This window comes from Mustelus asterias, chromosome 27, assembly GCF_964213995.1.
Source record: "Mustelus asterias chromosome 27, sMusAst1.hap1.1, whole genome shotgun sequence".
In the NCBI taxonomy this organism is placed as follows: domain Eukaryota; kingdom Metazoa; phylum Chordata; class Chondrichthyes; order Carcharhiniformes; family Triakidae; genus Mustelus; species Mustelus asterias.
The window spans coordinates 42,622,183-42,644,852 of record NC_135827.1 but is presented as its reverse complement, the minus strand read 5'-3'; the positions used below and the strand labels follow the sequence as shown (position 1 = coordinate 42,644,852).

The following is a 22,670-nucleotide window of genomic DNA, read 5'->3' as shown; positions in this document are numbered from 1 at the left end:
TAATCTCTTACCAGCACTGCTGCTTTTCAATCACCCCTCTCAGCTTGCTCCAGTGGATCAATGAGGGGGAACCACCCAGGTAACTGACTTTTAAAGTTAAAATAAAAACCCTTCCCAGACTCCTTTGCTGCCCACTTCTAGTTTTCACTTTAAACTTGAAAAACTGCTGTTAAAGTAAAGGCCAAAAAAATACACAAACTAGCTGACTAATTAAATAAATAAACAATTCAATTAATCCAATTAATCTCTTACCAGCACTGCTGCTTTTCAATCACCCCTCTCAGCTTGCTCCAGTGGATCAATGAGGGGGAACCACCCAGGTAACTGACTTTTAAAGTTAAAATAAAAACCCTTCCCAGACTCCTTTGCTGCCCACTTCTAGTTTTCACTTTAAACTTGAAAAACTGCTGTTAAAGTAAAGGCCAAAAAAATACACACACTAGCTGACTAATTAAATAAATAAACAATTCAATTAATCCAATTAATCTCTTACCAGCACTGCTGCTTTTCAATCACCCCTCTCAGCTTGCTCCAGTGGATCAATGAGGGGGAACCACCCAGGTAACTGACTTTTAAAGTTAAAATAAAAACCCTTCCCAGACTCCTTTGCTGCCCACTTCTAGTTTTCACTTTAAACTTGAAAAACTGCTGTTAAAGTAAAGGCCAAAAAAATACACACACTAGCTGACTAATTAAATAAATAAACAATTCAATTAATCCAATTAATCTCTTACCAGCACTGCTGCTTTTCAATCACCCCTCTCAGCTTGCTCCAGTGGATCAATGAGGGGGAACCACCCAGGTAACTGACTTTTAAAGTTAAAATAAAAACCCTTCCCAGACTCCTTTGCTGCCCACTTCTAGTTTTCACTTTAAACTTGAAAAACTGCTGTTAAAGTAAAGGCCAAAAAAATACACACACTAGCTGACTAATTAAATAAATAAACAATTCAATTAATCCAATTAATCTCTTACCAGCACTGCTGCTTTTCAATCACCCCTCTCAGCTTGCTCCAGTGGATCAATGAGGGGGAACCACCCAGGTAACTGACTTTTAAAGTTAAAATAAAAACCCTTCCCAGACTCCTTTGCTGCCCACTTCTAGTTTTCACTTTAAACTTGAAAAACTGCTGTTAAAGTAAAGGCCAAAAAAATACACACACTAGCTGACTAATTAAATAAATAAACAATTCAATTAATCCAATTAATCTCTTACCAGCACTGCTGCTTTTCAATCACCCCTCTCAGCTTGCTCCAGTGGATCAATGAGGGGGAACCACCCAGGTAACTGACTTTTAAAGTTAAAATAAAAACCCTTCCCAGACTCCTTTGCTGCCCACTTCTAGTTTTCACTTTAAACTTGAAAAACTGCTGTTAAAGTAAAGGCCAAAAAAATACACACACTAGCTGACTAATTAAATAAATAAACAATTCAATTAATCCAATTAATCTCTTACCAGCACTGCTGCTTTTCAATCACCCCTCTCAGCTTGCTCCAGTGGATCAATGAGGGGGAACCACCCAGGTAACTGACTTTTAAAGTTAAAATAAAAACCCTTCCCAGACTCCTTTGCTGCCCACTTCTAGTTTTCACTTTAAACTTGAAAAACTGCTGTTAAAGTAAAGGCCAAAAAAATACACACACTAGCTGACTAATTAAATAAATAAACAATTCAATTAATCCAATTAATCTCTTACCAGCACTGCTGCTTTTCAATCACCCCTCTCAGCTTGCTCCAGTGGATCAATGAGGGGGAACCACCCAGGTAACTGACTTTTAAAGTTAAAATAAAAACCCTTCCCAGACTCCTTTGCTGCCCACTTCTAGTTTTCACTTTAAACTTGAAAAACTGCTGTTAAAGTAAAGGCCAAAAAAATACACACACTAGCTGACTAATTAAATAAATAAACAATTCAATTAATCCAATTAATCTCTTACCAGCACTGCTGCTTTTCAATCACCCCTCTCAGCTTGCTCCAGTGGATCAATGAGGGGGAACCACCCAGGTAACTGACTTTTAAAGTTAAAATAAAAACCCTTCCCAGACTCCTTTGCTGCCCACTTCTAGTTTTCACTTTAAACTTGAAAAACTGCTGTTAAAGTAAAGGCCAAAAAAATACACACACTAGCTGACTAATTAAATAAATAAACAATTCAATTAATCCAATTAATCTCTTACCAGCACTGCTGCTTTTCAATCACCCCTCTCAGCTTGCTCCAGTGGATCAATGAGGGGGAACCACCCAGGTAACTGACTTTTAAAGTTAAAATAAAAACCCTTCCCAGACTCCTTTGCTGCCCACTTCTAGTTTTCACTTTAAACTTGAAAAACTGCTGTTAAAGTAAAGGCCAAAAAAATACACACACTAGCTGACTAATTAAATAAATAAACAATTCAATTAATCCAATTAATCTCTTACCAGCACTGCTGCTTTTCAATCACCCCTCTCAGCTTGCTCCAGTGGATCAATGAGGGGGAACCACCCAGGTAACTGACTTTTAAAGTTAAAATAAAAACCCTTCCCAGACTCCTTTGCTGCCCACTTCTAGTTTTCACTTTAAACTTGAAAAACTGCTGTTAAAGTAAAGGCCAAAAAAATACACACACTAGCTGACTAATTAAATAAATAAACAATTCAATTAATCCAATTAATCTCTTACCAGCACTGCTGCTTTTCAATCACCCCTCTCAGCTTGCTCCAGTGGATCAATGAGGGGGAACCACCCAGGTAACTGACTTTTAAAGTTAAAATAAAAACCCTTCCCAGACTCCTTTGCTGCCCACTTCTAGTTTTCACTTTAAACTTGAAAAACTGCTGTTAAAGTAAAGGCCAAAAAAATACACACACTAGCTGACTAATTAAATAAATAAACAATTCAATTAATCCAATTAATCTCTTACCAGCACTGCTGCTTTTCAATCACCCCTCTCAGCTTGCTCCAGTGGATCAATGAGGGGGAACCACCCAGGTAACTGACTTTTAAAGTTAAAATAAAAACCCTTCCCAGACTCCTTTGCTGCCCACTTCTAGTTTTCACTTTAAACTTGAAAAACTGCTGTTAAAGTAAAGGCCAAAAAAATACACACACTAGCTGACTAATTAAATAAATAAACAATTCAATTAATCCAATTAATCTCTTACCAGCACTGCTGCTTTTCAATCACCCCTCTCAGCTTGCTCCAGTGGATCAATGAGGGGGAACCACCCAGGTAACTGACTTTTAAAGTTAAAATAAAAACCCTTCCCAGACTCCTTTGCTGCCCACTTCTAGTTTTCACTTTAAACTTGAAAAACTGCTGTTAAAGTAAAGGCCAAAAAAATACACACACTAGCTGACTAATTAAATAAATAAACAATTCAATTAATCCAATTAATCTCTTACCAGCACTGCTGCTTTTCAATCACCCCTCTCAGCTTGCTCCAGTGGATCAATGAGGGGGAACCACCCAGGTAACTGACTTTTAAAGTTAAAATAAAAACCCTTCCCAGACTCCTTTGCTGCCCACTTCTAGTTTTCACTTTAAACTTGAAAAACTGCTGTTAAAGTAAAGGCCAAAAAAATACACACACTAGCTGACTAATTAAATAAATAAACAATTCAATTAATCCAATTAATCTCTTACCAGCACTGCTGCTTTTCAATCACCCCTCTCAGCTTGCTCCAGTGGATCAATGAGGGGGAACCACCCAGGTAACTGACTTTTAAAGTTAAAATAAAAACCCTTCCCAGACTCCTTTGCTGCCCACTTCTAGTTTTCACTTTAAACTTGAAAAACTGCTGTTAAAGTAAAGGCCAAAAAAATACACACACTAGCTGACTAATTAAATAAATAAACAATTCAATTAATCCAATTAATCTCTTACCAGCACTGCTGCTTTTCAATCACCCCTCTCAGCTTGCTCCAGTGGATCAATGAGGGGGAACCACCCAGGTAACTGACTTTTAAAGTTAAAATAAAAACCCTTCCCAGACTCCTTTGCTGCCCACTTCTAGTTTTCACTTTAAACTTGAAAAACTGCTGTTAAAGTAAAGGCCAAAAAAATACACACACTAGCTGACTAATTAAATAAATAAACAATTCAATTAATCCAATTAATCTCTTACCAGCACTGCTGCTTTTCAATCACCCCTCTCAGCTTGCTCCAGTGGATCAATGAGGGGGAACCACCCAGGTAACTGACTTTTAAAGTTAAAATAAAAACCCTTCCCAGACTCCTTTGCTGCCCACTTCTAGTTTTCACTTTAAACTTGAAAAACTGCTGTTAAAGTAAAGGCCAAAAAAATACACACACTAGCTGACTAATTAAATAAATAAACAATTCAATTAATCCAATTAATCTCTTACCAGCACTGCTGCTTTTCAATCACCCCTCTCAGCTTGCTCCAGTGGATCAATGAGGGGGAACCACCCAGGTAACTGACTTTTAAAGTTAAAATAAAAACCCTTCCCAGACTCCTTTGCTGCCCACTTCTAGTTTTCACTTTAAACTTGAAAAACTGCTGTTAAAGTAAAGGCCAAAAAAATACACACACTAGCTGACTAATTAAATAAATAAACAATTCAATTAATCCAATTAATCTCTTACCAGCACTGCTGCTTTTCAATCACCCCTCTCAGCTTGCTCCAGTGGATCAATGAGGGGGAACCACCCAGGTAACTGACTTTTAAAGTTAAAATAAAAACCCTTCCCAGACTCCTTTGCTGCCCACTTCTAGTTTTCACTTTAAACTTGAAAAACTGCTGTTAAAGTAAAGGCCAAAAAAATACACACACTAGCTGACTAATTAAATAAATAAACAATTCAATTAATCCAATTAATCTCTTACCAGCACTGCTGCTTTTCAATCACCCCTCTCAGCTTGCTCCAGTGGATCAATGAGGGGGAACCACCCAGGTAACTGACTTTTAAAGTTAAAATAAAAACCCTTCCCAGACTCCTTTGCTGCCCACTTCTAGTTTTCACTTTAAACTTGAAAAACTGCTGTTAAAGTAAAGGCCAAAAAAATACACACACTAGCTGACTAATTAAATAAATAAACAATTCAATTAATCCAATTAATCTCTTACCAGCACTGCTGCTTTTCAATCACCCCTCTCAGCTTGCTCCAGTGGATCAATGAGGGGGAACCACCCAGGTAACTGACTTTTAAAGTTAAAATAAAAACCCTTCCCAGACTCCTTTGCTGCCCACTTCTAGTTTTCACTTTAAACTTGAAAAACTGCTGTTAAAGTAAAGGCCAAAAAAATACACACACTAGCTGACTAATTAAATAAATAAACAATTCAATTAATCCAATTAATCTCTTACCAGCACTGCTGCTTTTCAATCACCCCTCTCAGCTTGCTCCAGTGGATCAATGAGGGGGAACCACCCAGGTAACTGACTTTTAAAGTTAAAATAAAAACCCTTCCCAGACTCCTTTGCTGCCCACTTCTAGTTTTCACTTTAAACTTGAAAAACTGCTGTTAAAGTAAAGGCCAAAAAAATACACACACTAGCTGACTAATTAAATAAATAAACAATTCAATTAATCCAATTAATCTCTTACCAGCACTGCTGCTTTTCAATCACCCCTCTCAGCTTGCTCCAGTGGATCAATGAGGGGGAACCACCCAGGTAACTGACTTTTAAAGTTAAAATAAAAACCCTTCCCAGACTCCTTTGCTGCCCACTTCTAGTTTTCACTTTAAACTTGAAAAACTGCTGTTAAAGTAAAGGCCAAAAAAATACACACACTAGCTGACTAATTAAATAAATAAACAATTCAATTAATCCAATTAATCTCTTACCAGCACTGCTGCTTTTCAATCACCCCTCTCAGCTTGCTCCAGTGGATCAATGAGGGGGAACCACCCAGGTAACTGACTTTTAAAGTTAAAATAAAAACCCTTCCCAGACTCCTTTGCTGCCCACTTCTAGTTTTCACTTTAAACTTGAAAAACTGCTGTTAAAGTAAAGGCCAAAAAAATACACACACTAGCTGACTAATTAAATAAATAAACAATTCAATTAATCCAATTAATCTCTTACCAGCACTGCTGCTTTTCAATCACCCCTCTCAGCTTGCTCCAGTGGATCAATGAGGGGGAACCACCCAGGTAACTGACTTTTAAAGTTAAAATAAAAACCCTTCCCAGACTCCTTTGCTGCCCACTTCTAGTTTTCACTTTAAACTTGAAAAACTGCTGTTAAAGTAAAGGCCAAAAAAATACACACACTAGCTGACTAATTAAATAAATAAACAATTCAATTAATCCAATTAATCTCTTACCAGCACTGCTGCTTTTCAATCACCCCTCTCAGCTTGCTCCAGTGGATCAATGAGGGGGAACCACCCAGGTAACTGACTTTTAAAGTTAAAATAAAAACCCTTCCCAGACTCCTTTGCTGCCCACTTCTAGTTTTCACTTTAAACTTGAAAAACTGCTGTTAAAGTAAAGGCCAAAAAAATACACACACTAGCTGACTAATTAAATAAATAAACAATTCAATTAATCCAATTAATCTCTTACCAGCACTGCTGCTTTTCAATCACCCCTCTCAGCTTGCTCCAGTGGATCAGAGGGGGAACCACCCAGGTAACTGACTTTTAAAGTTAAAATAAAAACCCTTCCCAGACTCCTTTGCTGCCCACTTCTAGTTTTCACTTTAAACTTGAAAAACTGCTGTTAAAGTAAAGGCCAAAAAAATACACACACTAGCTGACTAATTAAATAAATAAACAATTCAATTAATCCAATTAATCTCTTACCAGCACTGCTGCTTTTCAATCACCCCTCTCAGCTTGCTCCAGTGGATCAATGAGGGGGAACCACCCAGGTAACTGACTTTTAAAGTTAAAATAAAAACCCTTCCCAGACTCCTTTGCTGCCCACTTCTAGTTTTCACTTTAAACTTGAAAAACTGCTGTTAAAGTAAAGGCCAAAAAAATACACACACTAGCTGACTAATTAAATAAATAAACAATTCAATTAATCCAATTAATCTCTTACCAGCACTGCTGCTTTTCAATCACCCCTCTCAGCTTGCTCCAGTGGATCAATGAGGGGGAACCACCCAGGTAACTGACTTTTAAAGTTAAAATAAAAACCCTTCCCAGACTCCTTTGCTGCCCACTTCTAGTTTTCACTTTAAACTTGAAAAACTGCTGTTAAAGTAAAGGCCAAAAAAATACACACACTAGCTGACTAATTAAATAAATAAACAATTCAATTAATCCAATTAATCTCTTACCAGCACTGCTGCTTTTCAATCACCCCTCTCAGCTTGCTCCAGTGGATCAATGAGGGGCCGAACCACCCAGGTAACTGACTTTTAAAGTTAAAATAAAAACCCTTCCCAGACTCCTTTGCTGCCCACTTCTAGTTTTCACTTTAAACTTGAAAAACTGCTGTTAAAGTAAAGGCCAAAAAAATACACACACTAGCTGACTAATTAAATAAATAAACAATTCAATTAATCCAATTAATCTCTTACCAGCACTGCTGCTTTTCAATCACCCCTCTCAGCTTGCTCCAGTGGATCAATGAGGGGGAACCACCCAGGTAACTGACTTTTAAAGTTAAAATAAAAACCCTTCCCAGACTCCTTTGCTGCCCACTTCTAGTTTTCACTTTAAACTTGAAAAACTGCTGTTAAAGTAAAGGCCAAAAAAATACACACACTAGCTGACTAATTAAATAAATAAACAATTCAATTAATCCAATTAATCTCTTACCAGCACTGCTGCTTTTCAATCACCCCTCTCAGCTTGCTCCAGTGGATCAATGAGGGGGAACCACCCAGGTAACTGACTTTTAAAGTTAAAATAAAAACCCTTCCCAGACTCCTTTGCTGCCCACTTCTAGTTTTCACTTTAAACTTGAAAAACTGCTGTTAAAGTAAAGGCCAAAAAAATACACACACTAGCTGACTAATTAAATAAATAAACAATTCAATTAATCCAATTAATCTCTTACCAGCACTGCTGCTTTTCAATCACCCCTCTCAGCTTGCTCCAGTGGATCAATGAGGGGGAACCACCCAGGTAACTGACTTTTAAAGTTAAAATAAAAACCCTTCCCAGACTCCTTTGCTGCCCACTTCTAGTTTTCACTTTAAACTTGAAAAACTGCTGTTAAAGTAAAGGCCAAAAAAATACACACACTAGCTGACTAATTAAATAAATAAACAATTCAATTAATCCAATTAATCTCTTACCAGCACTGCTGCTTTTCAATCACCCCTCTCAGCTTGCTCCAGTGGATCAATGAGGGGGAACCACCCAGGTAACTGACTTTTAAAGTTAAAATAAAAACCCTTCCCAGACTCCTTTGCTGCCCACTTCTAGTTTTCACTTTAAACTTGAAAAACTGCTGTTAAAGTAAAGGCCAAAAAAATACACACACTAGCTGACTAATTAAATAAATAAACAATTCAATTAATCCAATTAATCTCTTACCAGCACTGCTGCTTTTCAATCACCCCTCTCAGCTTGCTCCAGTGGATCAATGAGGGGGAACCACCCAGGTAACTGACTTTTAAAGTTAAAATAAAAACCCTTCCCAGACTCCTTTGCTGCCCACTTCTAGTTTTCACTTTAAACTTGAAAAACTGCTGTTAAAGTAAAGGCCAAAAAAATACACACACTAGCTGACTAATTAAATAAATAAACAATTCAATTAATCCAATTAATCTCTTACCAGCACTGCTGCTTTTCAATCACCCCTCTCAGCTTGCTCCAGTGGATCAATGAGGGGGAACCACCCAGGTAACTGACTTTTAAAGTTAAAATAAAAACCCTTCCCAGACTCCTTTGCTGCCCACTTCTAGTTTTCACTTTAAACTTGAAAAACTGCTGTTAAAGTAAAGGCCAAAAAAATACACACACTAGCTGACTAATTAAATAAATAAACAATTCAATTAATCCAATTAATCTCTTACCAGCACTGCTGCTTTTCAATCACCCCTCTCAGCTTGCTCCAGTGGATCAATGAGGGGGAACCACCCAGGTAACTGACTTTTAAAGTTAAAATAAAAACCCTTCCCAGACTCCTTTGCTGCCCACTTCTAGTTTTCACTTTAAACTTGAAAAACTGCTGTTAAAGTAAAGGCCAAAAAAATACACACACTAGCTGACTAATTAAATAAATAAACAATTCAATTAATCCAATTAATCTCTTACCAGCACTGCTGCTTTTCAATCACCCCTCTCAGCTTGCTCCAGTGGATCAATGAGGGGGAACCACCCAGGTAACTGACTTTTAAAGTTAAAATAAAAACCCTTCCCAGACTCCTTTGCTGCCCACTTCTAGTTTTCACTTTAAACTTGAAAAACTGCTGTTAAAGTAAAGGCCAAAAAAATACACACACTAGCTGACTAATTAAATAAATAAACAATTCAATTAATCCAATTAATCTCTTACCAGCACTGCTGCTTTTCAATCACCCCTCTCAGCTTGCTCCAGTGGATCAATGAGGGGGAACCACCCAGGTAACTGACTTTTAAAGTTAAAATAAAAACCCTTCCCAGACTCCTTTGCTGCCCACTTCTAGTTTTCACTTTAAACTTGAAAAACTGCTGTTAAAGTAAAGGCCAAAAAAATACACACACTAGCTGACTAATTAAATAAATAAACAATTCAATTAATCCAATTAATCTCTTACCAGCACTGCTGCTTTTCAATCACCCCTCTCAGCTTGCTCCAGTGGATCAATGAGGGGGAACCACCCAGGTAACTGACTTTTAAAGTTAAAATAAAAACCCTTCCCAGACTCCTTTGCTGCCCACTTCTAGTTTTCACTTTAAACTTGAAAAACTGCTGTTAAAGTAAAGGCCAAAAAAATACACACACTAGCTGACTAATTAAATAAATAAACAATTCAATTAATCCAATTAATCTCTTACCAGCACTGCTGCTTTTCAATCACCCCTCTCAGCTTGCTCCAGTGGATCAATGAGGGGGAACCACCCAGGTAACTGACTTTTAAAGTTAAAATAAAAACCCTTCCCAGACTCCTTTGCTGCCCACTTCTAGTTTTCACTTTAAACTTGAAAAACTGCTGTTAAAGTAAAGGCCAAAAAAATACACACACTAGCTGACTAATTAAATAAATAAACAATTCAATTAATCCAATTAATCTCTTACCAGCACTGCTGCTTTTCAATCACCCCTCTCAGCTTGCTCCAGTGGATCAATGAGGGGGAACCACCCAGGTAACTGACTTTTAAAGTTAAAATAAAAACCCTTCCCAGACTCCTTTGCTGCCCACTTCTAGTTTTCACTTTAAACTTGAAAAACTGCTGTTAAAGTAAAGGCCAAAAAAATACACACACTAGCTGACTAATTAAATAAATAAACAATTCAATTAATCCAATTAATCTCTTACCAGCACTGCTGCTTTTCAATCACCCCTCTCAGCTTGCTCCAGTGGATCAATGAGGGGGAACCACCCAGGTAACTGACTTTTAAAGTTAAAATAAAAACCCTTCCCAGACTCCTTTGCTGCCCACTTCTAGTTTTCACTTTAAACTTGAAAAACTGCTGTTAAAGTAAAGGCCAAAAAAATACACACACTAGCTGACTAATTAAATAAATAAACAATTCAATTAATCCAATTAATCTCTTACCAGCACTGCTGCTTTTCAATCACCCCTCTCAGCTTGCTCCAGTGGATCAATGAGGGGGAACCACCCAGGTAACTGACTTTTAAAGTTAAAATAAAAACCCTTCCCAGACTCCTTTGCTGCCCACTTCTAGTTTTCACTTTAAACTTGAAAAACTGCTGTTAAAGTAAAGGCCAAAAAAATACACACACTAGCTGACTAATTAAATAAATAAACAATTCAATTAATCCAATTAATCTCTTACCAGCACTGCTGCTTTTCAATCACCCCTCTCAGCTTGCTCCAGTGGATCAATGAGGGGGAACCACCCAGGTAACTGACTTTTAAAGTTAAAATAAAAACCCTTCCCAGACTCCTTTGCTGCCCACTTCTAGTTTTCACTTTAAACTTGAAAAACTGCTGTTAAAGTAAAGGCCAAAAAAATACACACACTAGCTGACTAATTAAATAAATAAACAATTCAATTAATCCAATTAATCTCTTACCAGCACTGCTGCTTTTCAATCACCCCTCTCAGCTTGCTCCAGTGGATCAATGAGGGGGAACCACCCAGGTAACTGACTTTTAAAGTTAAAATAAAAACCCTTCCCAGACTCCTTTGCTGCCCACTTCTAGTTTTCACTTTAAACTTGAAAAACTGCTGTTAAAGTAAAGGCCAAAAAAATACACACACTAGCTGACTAATTAAATAAATAAACAATTCAATTAATCCAATTAATCTCTTACCAGCACTGCTGCTTTTCAATCACCCCTCTCAGCTTGCTCCAGTGGATCAATGAGGGGGAACCACCCAGGTAACTGACTTTTAAAGTTAAAATAAAAACCCTTCCCAGACTCCTTTGCTGCCCACTTCTAGTTTTCACTTTAAACTTGAAAAACTGCTGTTAAAGTAAAGGCCAAAAAAATACACACACTAGCTGACTAATTAAATAAATAAACAATTCAATTAATCCAATTAATCTCTTACCAGCACTGCTGCTTTTCAATCACCCCTCTCAGCTTGCTCCAGTGGATCAATGAGGGGGAACCACCCAGGTAACTGACTTTTAAAGTTAAAATAAAAACCCTTCCCAGACTCCTTTGCTGCCCACTTCTAGTTTTCACTTTAAACTTGAAAAACTGCTGTTAAAGTAAAGGCCAAAAAAATACACACACTAGCTGACTAATTAAATAAATAAACAATTCAATTAATCCAATTAATCTCTTACCAGCACTGCTGCTTTTCAATCACCCCTCTCAGCTTGCTCCAGTGGATCAATGAGGGGGAACCACCCAGGTAACTGACTTTTAAAGTTAAAATAAAAACCCTTCCCAGACTCCTTTGCTGCCCACTTCTAGTTTTCACTTTAAACTTGAAAAACTGCTGTTAAAGTAAAGGCCAAAAAAATACACACACTAGCTGACTAATTAAATAAATAAACAATTCAATTAATCCAATTAATCTCTTACCAGCACTGCTGCTTTTCAATCACCCCTCTCAGCTTGCTCCAGTGGATCAATGAGGGGGAACCACCCAGGTAACTGACTTTTAAAGTTAAAATAAAAACCCTTCCCAGACTCCTTTGCTGCCCACTTCTAGTTTTCACTTTAAACTTGAAAAACTGCTGTTAAAGTAAAGGCCAAAAAAATACACACACTAGCTGACTAATTAAATAAATAAACAATTCAATTAATCCAATTAATCTCTTACCAGCACTGCTGCTTTTCAATCACCCCTCTCAGCTTGCTCCAGTGGATCAATGAGGGGGAACCACCCAGGTAACTGACTTTTAAAGTTAAAATAAAAACCCTTCCCAGACTCCTTTGCTGCCCACTTCTAGTTTTCACTTTAAACTTGAAAAACTGCTGTTAAAGTAAAGGCCAAAAAAATACACACACTAGCTGACTAATTAAATAAATAAACAATTCAATTAATCCAATTAATCTCTTACCAGCACTGCTGCTTTTCAATCACCCCTCTCAGCTTGCTCCAGTGGATCAATGAGGGGGAACCACCCAGGTAACTGACTTTTAAAGTTAAAATAAAAACCCTTCCCAGACTCCTTTGCTGCCCACTTCTAGTTTTCACTTTAAACTTGAAAAACTGCTGTTAAAGTAAAGGCCAAAAAAATACACACACTAGCTGACTAATTAAATAAATAAACAATTCAATTAATCCAATTAATCTCTTACCAGCACTGCTGCTTTTCAATCACCCCTCTCAGCTTGCTCCAGTGGATCAATGAGGGGGAACCACCCAGGTAACTGACTTTTAAAGTTAAAATAAAAACCCTTCCCAGACTCCTTTGCTGCCCACTTCTAGTTTTCACTTTAAACTTGAAAAACTGCTGTTAAAGTAAAGGCCAAAAAAATACACACACTAGCTGACTAATTAAATAAATAAACAATTCAATTAATCCAATTAATCTCTTACCAGCACTGCTGCTTTTCAATCACCCCTCTCAGCTTGCTCCAGTGGATCAATGAGGGGGAACCACCCAGGTAACTGACTTTTAAAGTTAAAATAAAAACCCTTCCCAGACTCCTTTGCTGCCCACTTCTAGTTTTCACTTTAAACTTGAAAAACTGCTGTTAAAGTAAAGGCCAAAAAAATACACACACTAGCTGACTAATTAAATAAATAAACAATTCAATTAATCCAATTAATCTCTTACCAGCACTGCTGCTTTTCAATCACCCCTCTCAGCTTGCTCCAGTGGATCAATGAGGGGGAACCACCCAGGTAACTGACTTTTAAAGTTAAAATAAAAACCCTTCCCAGACTCCTTTGCTGCCCACTTCTAGTTTTCACTTTAAACTTGAAAAACTGCTGTTAAAGTAAAGGCCAAAAAAATACACACACTAGCTGACTAATTAAATAAATAAACAATTCAATTAATCCAATTAATCTCTTACCAGCACTGCTGCTTTTCAATCACCCCTCTCAGCTTGCTCCAGTGGATCAATGAGGGGGAACCACCCAGGTAACTGACTTTTAAAGTTAAAATAAAAACCCTTCCCAGACTCCTTTGCTGCCCACTTCTAGTTTTCACTTTAAACTTGAAAAACTGCTGTTAAAGTAAAGGCCAAAAAAATACACACACTAGCTGACTAATTAAATAAATAAACAATTCAATTAATCCAATTAATCTCTTACCAGCACTGCTGCTTTTCAATCACCCCTCTCAGCTTGCTCCAGTGGATCAATGAGGGGGAACCACCCAGGTAACTGACTTTTAAAGTTAAAATAAAAACCCTTCCCAGACTCCTTTGCTGCCCACTTCTAGTTTTCACTTTAAACTTGAAAAACTGCTGTTAAAGTAAAGGCCAAAAAAATACACACACTAGCTGACTAATTAAATAAATAAACAATTCAATTAATCCAATTAATCTCTTACCAGCACTGCTGCTTTTCAATCACCCCTCTCAGCTTGCTCCAGTGGATCAATGAGGGGGAACCACCCAGGTAACTGACTTTTAAAGTTAAAATAAAAACCCTTCCCAGACTCCTTTGCTGCCCACTTCTAGTTTTCACTTTAAACTTGAAAAACTGCTGTTAAAGTAAAGGCCAAAAAAATACACACACTAGCTGACTAATTAAATAAATAAACAATTCAATTAATCCAATTAATCTCTTACCAGCACTGCTGCTTTTCAATCACCCCTCTCAGCTTGCTCCAGTGGATCAATGAGGGGGAACCACCCAGGTAACTGACTTTTAAAGTTAAAATAAAAACCCTTCCCAGACTCCTTTGCTGCCCACTTCTAGTTTTCACTTTAAACTTGAAAAACTGCTGTTAAAGTAAAGGCCAAAAAAATACACACACTAGCTGACTAATTAAATAAATAAACAATTCAATTAATCCAATTAATCTCTTACCAGCACTGCTGCTTTTCAATCACCCCTCTCAGCTTGCTCCAGTGGATCAATGAGGGGGAACCACCCAGGTAACTGACTTTTAAAGTTAAAATAAAAACCCTTCCCAGACTCCTTTGCTGCCCACTTCTAGTTTTCACTTTAAACTTGAAAAACTGCTGTTAAAGTAAAGGCCAAAAAAATACACACACTAGCTGACTAATTAAATAAATAAACAATTCAATTAATCCAATTAATCTCTTACCAGCACTGCTGCTTTTCAATCACCCCTCTCAGCTTGCTCCAGTGGATCAATGAGGGGGAACCACCCAGGTAACTGACTTTTAAAGTTAAAATAAAAACCCTTCCCAGACTCCTTTGCTGCCCACTTCTAGTTTTCACTTTAAACTTGAAAAACTGCTGTTAAAGTAAAGGCCAAAAAAATACACACACTAGCTGACTAATTAAATAAATAAACAATTCAATTAATCCAATTAATCTCTTACCAGCACTGCTGCTTTTCAATCACCCCTCTCAGCTTGCTCCAGTGGATCAATGAGGGGGAACCACCCAGGTAACTGACTTTTAAAGTTAAAATAAAAACCCTTCCCAGACTCCTTTGCTGCCCACTTCTAGTTTTCACTTTAAACTTGAAAAACTGCTGTTAAAGTAAAGGCCAAAAAAATACACACACTAGCTGACTAATTAAATAAATAAACAATTCAATTAATCCAATTAATCTCTTACCAGCACTGCTGCTTTTCAATCACCCCTCTCAGCTTGCTCCAGTGGATCAATGAGGGGGAACCACCCAGGTAACTGACTTTTAAAGTTAAAATAAAAACCCTTCCCAGACTCCTTTGCTGCCCACTTCTAGTTTTCACTTTAAACTTGAAAAACTGCTGTTAAAGTAAAGGCCAAAAAAATACACACACTAGCTGACTAATTAAATAAATAAACAATTCAATTAATCCAATTAATCTCTTACCAGCACTGCTGCTTTTCAATCACCCCTCTCAGCTTGCTCCAGTGGATCAATGAGGGGGAACCACCCAGGTAACTGACTTTTAAAGTTAAAATAAAAACCCTTCCCAGACTCCTTTGCTGCCCACTTCTAGTTTTCACTTTAAACTTGAAAAACTGCTGTTAAAGTAAAGGCCAAAAAAATACACACACTAGCTGACTAATTAAATAAATAAACAATTCAATTAATCCAATTAATCTCTTACCAGCACTGCTGCTTTTCAATCACCCCTCTCAGCTTGCTCCAGTGGATCAATGAGGGGGAACCACCCAGGTAACTGACTTTTAAAGTTAAAATAAAAACCCTTCCCAGACTCCTTTGCTGCCCACTTCTAGTTTTCACTTTAAACTTGAAAAACTGCTGTTAAAGTAAAGGCCAAAAAAATACACACACTAGCTGACTAATTAAATAAATAAACAATTCAATTAATCCAATTAATCTCTTACCAGCACTGCTGCTTTTCAATCACCCCTCTCAGCTTGCTCCAGTGGATCAATGAGGGGGAACCACCCAGGTAACTGACTTTTAAAGTTAAAATAAAAACCCTTCCCAGACTCCTTTGCTGCCCACTTCTAGTTTTCACTTTAAACTTGAAAAACTGCTGTTAAAGTAAAGGCCAAAAAAATACACACACTAGCTGACTAATTAAATAAATAAACAATTCAATTAATCCAATTAATCTCTTACCAGCACTGCTGCTTTTCAATCACCCCTCTCAGCTTGCTCCAGTGGATCAATGAGGGGGAACCACCCAGGTAACTGACTTTTAAAGTTAAAATAAAAACCCTTCCCAGACTCCTTTGCTGCCCACTTCTAGTTTTCACTTTAAACTTGAAAAACTGCTGTTAAAGTAAAGGCCAAAAAAATACACACACTAGCTGACTAATTAAATAAATAAACAATTCAATTAATCCAATTAATCTCTTACCAGCACTGCTGCTTTTCAATCACCCCTCTCAGCTTGCTCCAGTGGATCAATGAGGGGGAACCACCCAGGTAACTGACTTTTAAAGTTAAAATAAAAACCCTTCCCAGACTCCTTTGCTGCCCACTTCTAGTTTTCACTTTAAACTTGAAAAACTGCTGTTAAAGTAAAGGCCAAAAAAATACACACACTAGCTGACTAATTAAATAAATAAACAATTCAATTAATCCAATTAATCTCTTACCAGCACTGCTGCTTTTCAATCACCCCTCTCAGCTTGCTCCAGTGGATCAATGAGGGGGAACCACCCAGGTAACTGACTTTTAAAGTTAAAATAAAAACCCTTCCCAGACTCCTTTGCTGCCCACTTCTAGTTTTCACTTTAAACTTGAAAAACTGCTGTTAAAGTAAAGGCCAAAAAAATACACACACTAGCTGACTAATTAAATAAATAAACAATTCAATTAATCCAATTAATCTCTTACCAGCACTGCTGCTTTTCAATCACCCCTCTCAGCTTGCTCCAGTGGATCAATGAGGGGGAACCACCCAGGTAACTGACTTTTAAAGTTAAAATAAAAACCCTTCCCAGACTCCTTTGCTGCCCACTTCTAGTTTTCACTTTAAACTTGAAAAACTGCTGTTAAAGTAAAGGCCAAAAAAATACACACACTAGCTGACTAATTAAATAAATAAACAATTCAATTAATCCAATTAATCTCTTACCAGCACTGCTGCTTTTCAATCACCCCTCTCAGCTTGCTCCAGTGGATCAATTGTATTGTGTACAAGGCATTTTTAACTCTTGTGTTGTTGAATGTCCTGGTGTTTGGTTTCAGGGTGCTCTGGGTGTTGAAGTGAGAATGAATGACACTGCTATTCTGGACATGGTATCTGCTCTTAACGACCCAGAAACGGTCCTTCGCTGCATTGCTGAGCGTTCCTTCATGAAGCACCTGGTACAATGAAAAATTAATTAAACTCTGGCCTCTTGTTGTGCTATAAAACTCTTGACTCTCAATGTTAGTCGAATCTCCGTTGCTGATTGACTGTCTTCCGTGTTTTGTATAGGAGGGAGGCTGCAGTGTACCTGTTGCTGTTCACACTGCCATTAATGAAAATCAGGTAACTCTGTTTTTGACTGGCTGCCTTTTGCATTTTCTGCTGCTTCAAACTAGCGTTTTAATTTTCTGAATTTTTCACTTGTAGCTCTACCTCACGGGGGCTGTGTACAGTCTGGACGGATCTGACAGCCTGAAAGATACTATGCAAACCAGTGTATTGAATCAAACCCAGGTACATCCACAATTCAGATGGACATGGGGCCAATGTCTGTCGAACATCAGATGATCGTGTCATTTATCTCGTTGCGAGGAGCTTTCTGTGTGTATATCTTGCCGGGTTTCCTGACATACCGACAGTAACTCAATTTCAAAAGTAATTAACTGGCTGTAAAACTCGATTTACAGGAGGGGTTGGTGCTGAGGTCACGGTAAACACTATAGAAATGCAGAACTTACTTTGCCATCCAGGGAAATCCCGGGGTTTCACATTCCAAAGCCTGGCAGCTTCCAGGTGGCCACGTATTGCCGAGTGCAACAGCCGACTGCCTTAGAGTGAACTGATCTGTACTGAGGCAGCAACGGAATGAGGAATTCCGCTGGCTGTTTCTCTGGGCAAGGTGTGGGGCTGGTCTTCCTGGAAGGATGAATTCAGATGTCATATTGCACCTCATGTGAGGTACTTTAGTGAACTGAGCATTAATGGAGGAAAGAATTGCAGCTAAAGATACAATCCCTAAGGCAGTGTGATTTGAAAAAGGGAAATTGGTCAGGACACTTCGGTCATTCATCTAGACAGAGGTCAGAACCTCAGTTTAATGTCTCTCTCCATCACCACTTCCAGCCTGGGTTCCAGACTCGTCCTAGAGTGGGGCTCGAACCCGTGACTTTTTGTTTAGGAGAGAGTGTCACTGAGCTGCAGTGGCATTTAAACCGGGTTTAGCAACTTCATGTTGCTGCAGTTTTAACCTGTGGATTCACCACCCCGCCCCATTCATCAGTTTCTCTCAAACTTAATTCTAAAAATGTTGTTAGAAATTCCAAGGCCTGAACCGTTGCTGAGTAAAATGGGCAATGTCTGTCTTCCTCACAGGATGAAGATTGCAGTGATGATGATGTTCAGCATGTTGGGGTCACTGCAAAGAAAATACCTGGCAGTTGGCAGGCAGCAGCTGAAAGACTGGGCGTACGCTTGGCCAATCTCCTGCTCAGTAAAGGTGCCAAGGAGATTCTGACTGTTGCTCGGCAACTCAATGATGCAAGATAATGGTCAGATTTTCTGCTGACGATTGGTCAATATTATGTCATGATTTAGGTGTTTACATTGTGAATACACAGACAGTAACCAAAGGCAATATCCCTATTGCGTGGCTTTTATACAGCCCGCTTTGTGTGTAAAAATTCCCAATTTTAGTTTTAATCTGATATGGTTTTTAAACTCTCCATGGTGGTGTTGCACTGATGTATCAGACCCATGGGATTTGGAGATAACTCCAGTATTACTGTGTGATCCAGTGTAATTCCTACATCTTCATCTCCGTGCTGAATACTGAGTTTTCCCAAGATAACAGCTCTAATCTAAAACAACCCAAAATACTTATTTTCAATGATCTGTTAATTCAGATTGAAATCATGCTTTTAAGGAAAAAAACCTGTGATGTTTTATTTAATTTGAACTGAATCAGCTCCAGGAGTAAAAGTAAGCAGCGATACGGAATAGAGCTGTGATCCAAGAACCGCCCCCCCCACCCCACCCCGCCGCGCTCTGGGATCCCCCCCCGTGCTCCGGGACTCCCCCCAACCCTGTTCTTTCTCTCTCTATTCTAACCCACTGCACATAACAGCATTCCAATGGGACCAATATCAACTCTTTACCCAAACCCCAGGAGCGGGGGGGGTGGGGGCTGGGGGAGAGCTGACTGATGGCCACTGACTGGCTTGACCACTGTTGGACAATGCTGATTGGTGTTCTTTGAGTTTTGTCGCAAGAGAATCTTTAGTTGGAAATGTCACACGAGAGAAAGATTGATATCCTTCTTGCCCCTCTGTACAGATTGCAACATCTCCTGTAGCAGGTTTCACTGCCAGACTCTGTGCCCATCACAGGGTGTTTGAGAATGATTGTGAAACTCGAGTACAGAGTATAGTGCGTGTGTGTGGGAGGCAAGTGGCTGATGTCTGTTTCAGTTCCCACTAAACGGCAGTATGACTGAGAAATTCTCCAAAGAAATTTAGGCTCAAGTTGGATTTTTTAAATTAAAGGCTTTTATATTTGGCGGTAAATAGAAACTAGAAGCAGGAGGAGGCCATTCAGCCCTTCCAGCCTCCTCCTCCTATTCATTATCATCATTGAATTCAATATCCTGATCCCCTTCCCCCCCCATATCCCTTTAGCCCCAAGAGCTATATCTAATTTCTTCCTGAAATCAGACAACGTTTTGGCCTCGACCACAATCTGTGGGAGCGAATTCCACACATTCACCACCCTCTGGATGAAGAAATTTCTCCTCACCTCAGTTCTAAAAGGTTTACCCCTTATCCTCAAACTATGACCCCTAGTTCTGGACTCCCCCACCATTGGAGGATGTTTAAGTCTATAAACATATGTAAAGACTTGTAATCTCAGCAAAGCCCTTTTCTGAAGGTCATATAGTATTGACCTTAACTAATTGGCAATGGATGGCATCACAGCTTAACTTGATTTTTGTTCTAGAGCCCCTGAATGTGGACCTCTTAACAGAAGTTACTGATAGTGATCAGGAACCTTGGCTCTTTTTCCCCTCCCTGCCTCTCATACCCACAGAGGTAGTGAGGCCAATTAAACCACCCTCCTGGCTAACATGGGCAGACCAAGGATAGAGACTGCAACCAACTCCTCATTCCTAAACACTAGGATGTATTGAGCCATTGAGATTTTGGGGCATGCTGTATGATGTGGCAGTTGTGGATAGGGATGGCCCTCTTGCCGGAGTCAGAAGGTTCTGGGTTCAGAGACTGGAGCACAAGATCTAGGCTGCTGCTCAGTGCAGTCCCGAGGTGGTGCTGCACTGTTGGAGATGCCGTCTTTCAGATGAACCATTGAAGTGAGCTCTGTCTGCCCCCTCTGGTGGATGAAAAACATCCCGCGCATTAGAAGAAGAATCCCTAGAGTGCAAAAGAGGCCATTTGGCCCATCAAGTCTGCACAGACTAGCCAACAGAGAATCCCACCCAGGCCCTATCCCTGTAACCCAAGTATTTATCCCACTAATCCCCCCTAACCTACAGAGTTGGTACACTAAGGGGTAATTAACATGACCAATCCACCTAACCTGTACATCTTTGGACTGTGGGAGGAAACCGGAGCACCCGGAGGAAACCCACGCAGACACGGGGAGAATGTGTGGATTCCATACAGTCACCCGGGTCCCTGGCGCAGAGGGGCAGCAGTTCTAACCACTGTGCCACCACGCCACCCATTGATTTTAACGAAGAAATTGGCAGTTTTTGGTCAATGTTTTTCTCTCAAACATCACTAAACGGATTATACGGTCATTTTCCCATTGCTGTTTGTGGGATCTTGCTGTGTACAAATTGACAATTGTGTTTCCTACATTCCAGCAGTGACTGAACTAACTGTACTTGATTGGGTGTGAAGTGCTTTAGGTCTCTGAGTCCAGCAGAGGTGCTCATCCACACACCGTCACTGTTAACAGATTCTCCTGAACCCTCTGTTGCAGGGGATACTGAGAGAAAATGTGTAGGTCAAAATCAGTTCCTGTGTTTCTGATCATGAATTTTGCTGGATTATATAAATTGTATTCTTACAGTTTGAGGGGTCATGTTTTTTTAAAAGGCCAGCAGTAATCTGAGTGGCTGGAATGTGAGCTGCTTGTGACCACACACTCGGGTTAACCGCAATGATAGGGTTAGCTCCAGCTGGAGACCTCCAGAATACAATCCACAAATCCCATAACGTTTTGAAAATCCAGGTCTTCAACATAATGAAGGTGGTATCGATGGTGATTAGCCAGTGTGTTAGGGAGAATTCACTCCCTGAATCTGTGCAACATTCACCTGTTCACCAGTCTGATGCTGTACTTTATTTTTAAAAAGTAAACTCCCAGGAGGCTTCTGAATCAAATTAAATGTTGTGCTGATCTGATAGACTTGTGCCAAAGTTTTAAAAAAATCCCAGAGTCCATCTGTAACAAACCATTAGTTAAATCCTGATGGCAGCTTCTGTTCCCCAGCTTTCTGCTGCTGTTTCTCCATGCTGGGTGTGTGGGGAAGTTTGTTACAGTAAATCTTGACACCGCAACGCATGAAGCTGCAGACTGTTTGTTAACGGCAGGTCAAATGGTGGATTCTCCGAGTCACAGCAACCTGGGGCTGGATAATAACCAGCCCAACTCTTCACTCCACCTTGTATTTTGGGGTTTCCATCCAACTTTCTAATCATAGTGTACCTGGCTTTCTCCATCAGCCAGTACCCTGGCCGCTCGAACTCCTGCTGAGCTGCAGGATTGAATCTGTGCTACACAAAGAGCCATGTACTCAGAACTAAGCAAAGATAACATTTGACACGCAGTCAGGAATAGGATTGATGTTTGCGTAAATGCACCTTTTTATCCACCAATTGTCACACTGGCATTAACCATGTGTTGGAGTGTGTGTGAAATTCTACCGAAAATGGGTCTACCCAGCCTTAAACATAACACAATGTGCCCTTCGAAACTGAGGCAGAAATACTGATGCACCATCCTCCAATCTCAGGGCCGGAATCCCTCGTCGTTAACCTGAGCTCCTGGAACACTTATGTAACGACATTTATTCAATTAAGAGAAGCATGTGTGACAGACTCTGCTAATCTAGTCTTGCAACAAGGCAATGTTGAATGATGAGGATTCTTTACTGCTATGTCTCGGATGCTATGGACCATTTGGTCTGGCGTAGCTGCTTGTGGAGGTTCTGTGTTTGGTTTTCTGCCTCTTGTTCCCTTACAAAAATATCAGAATAAATAGAACAAGTTACAGTGATTTTGAAGTCCTGTTTCCTTTCTGTGCTCTCTTGTAATGGTAGTGGGGGAGGAGTGTAAATTGAAACTAATCTGAAGATGCATTATTTCAGTAAGCAGCTGGTCCATCTATAGAACAAATACTGTATGGAAGCAGTAGCTGCAGTATCAATAGCAGATTGTATTAGAAGTCATAGAAACCCTACAGTGCAGAAGGA

The 22,670-nt window shown here is 39.2% G+C and overlaps 1 protein-coding gene across 1 annotated transcript; it reads left to right on the top strand.

Moving 5' to 3' along the window:
• Window positions 1-17,185: 17,185 nt before the first annotated feature.
• On the top strand, window positions 17,186-22,474 carry LOC144479983 (porphobilinogen deaminase-like). The gene is made up of 4 exons (XM_078199125.1): window positions 17,186-17,355; window positions 17,468-17,521; window positions 17,606-17,692; window positions 18,551-22,474. Exons 1-4 carry the CDS (start codon window positions 17,260-17,262, stop codon window positions 18,722-18,724), a joined length of 411 nt encoding a protein of 136 aa, XP_078055251.1. The 5' UTR covers window positions 17,186-17,259; the 3' UTR covers window positions 18,725-22,474.
• Window positions 22,475-22,670: the final 196 nt, after the last annotated feature.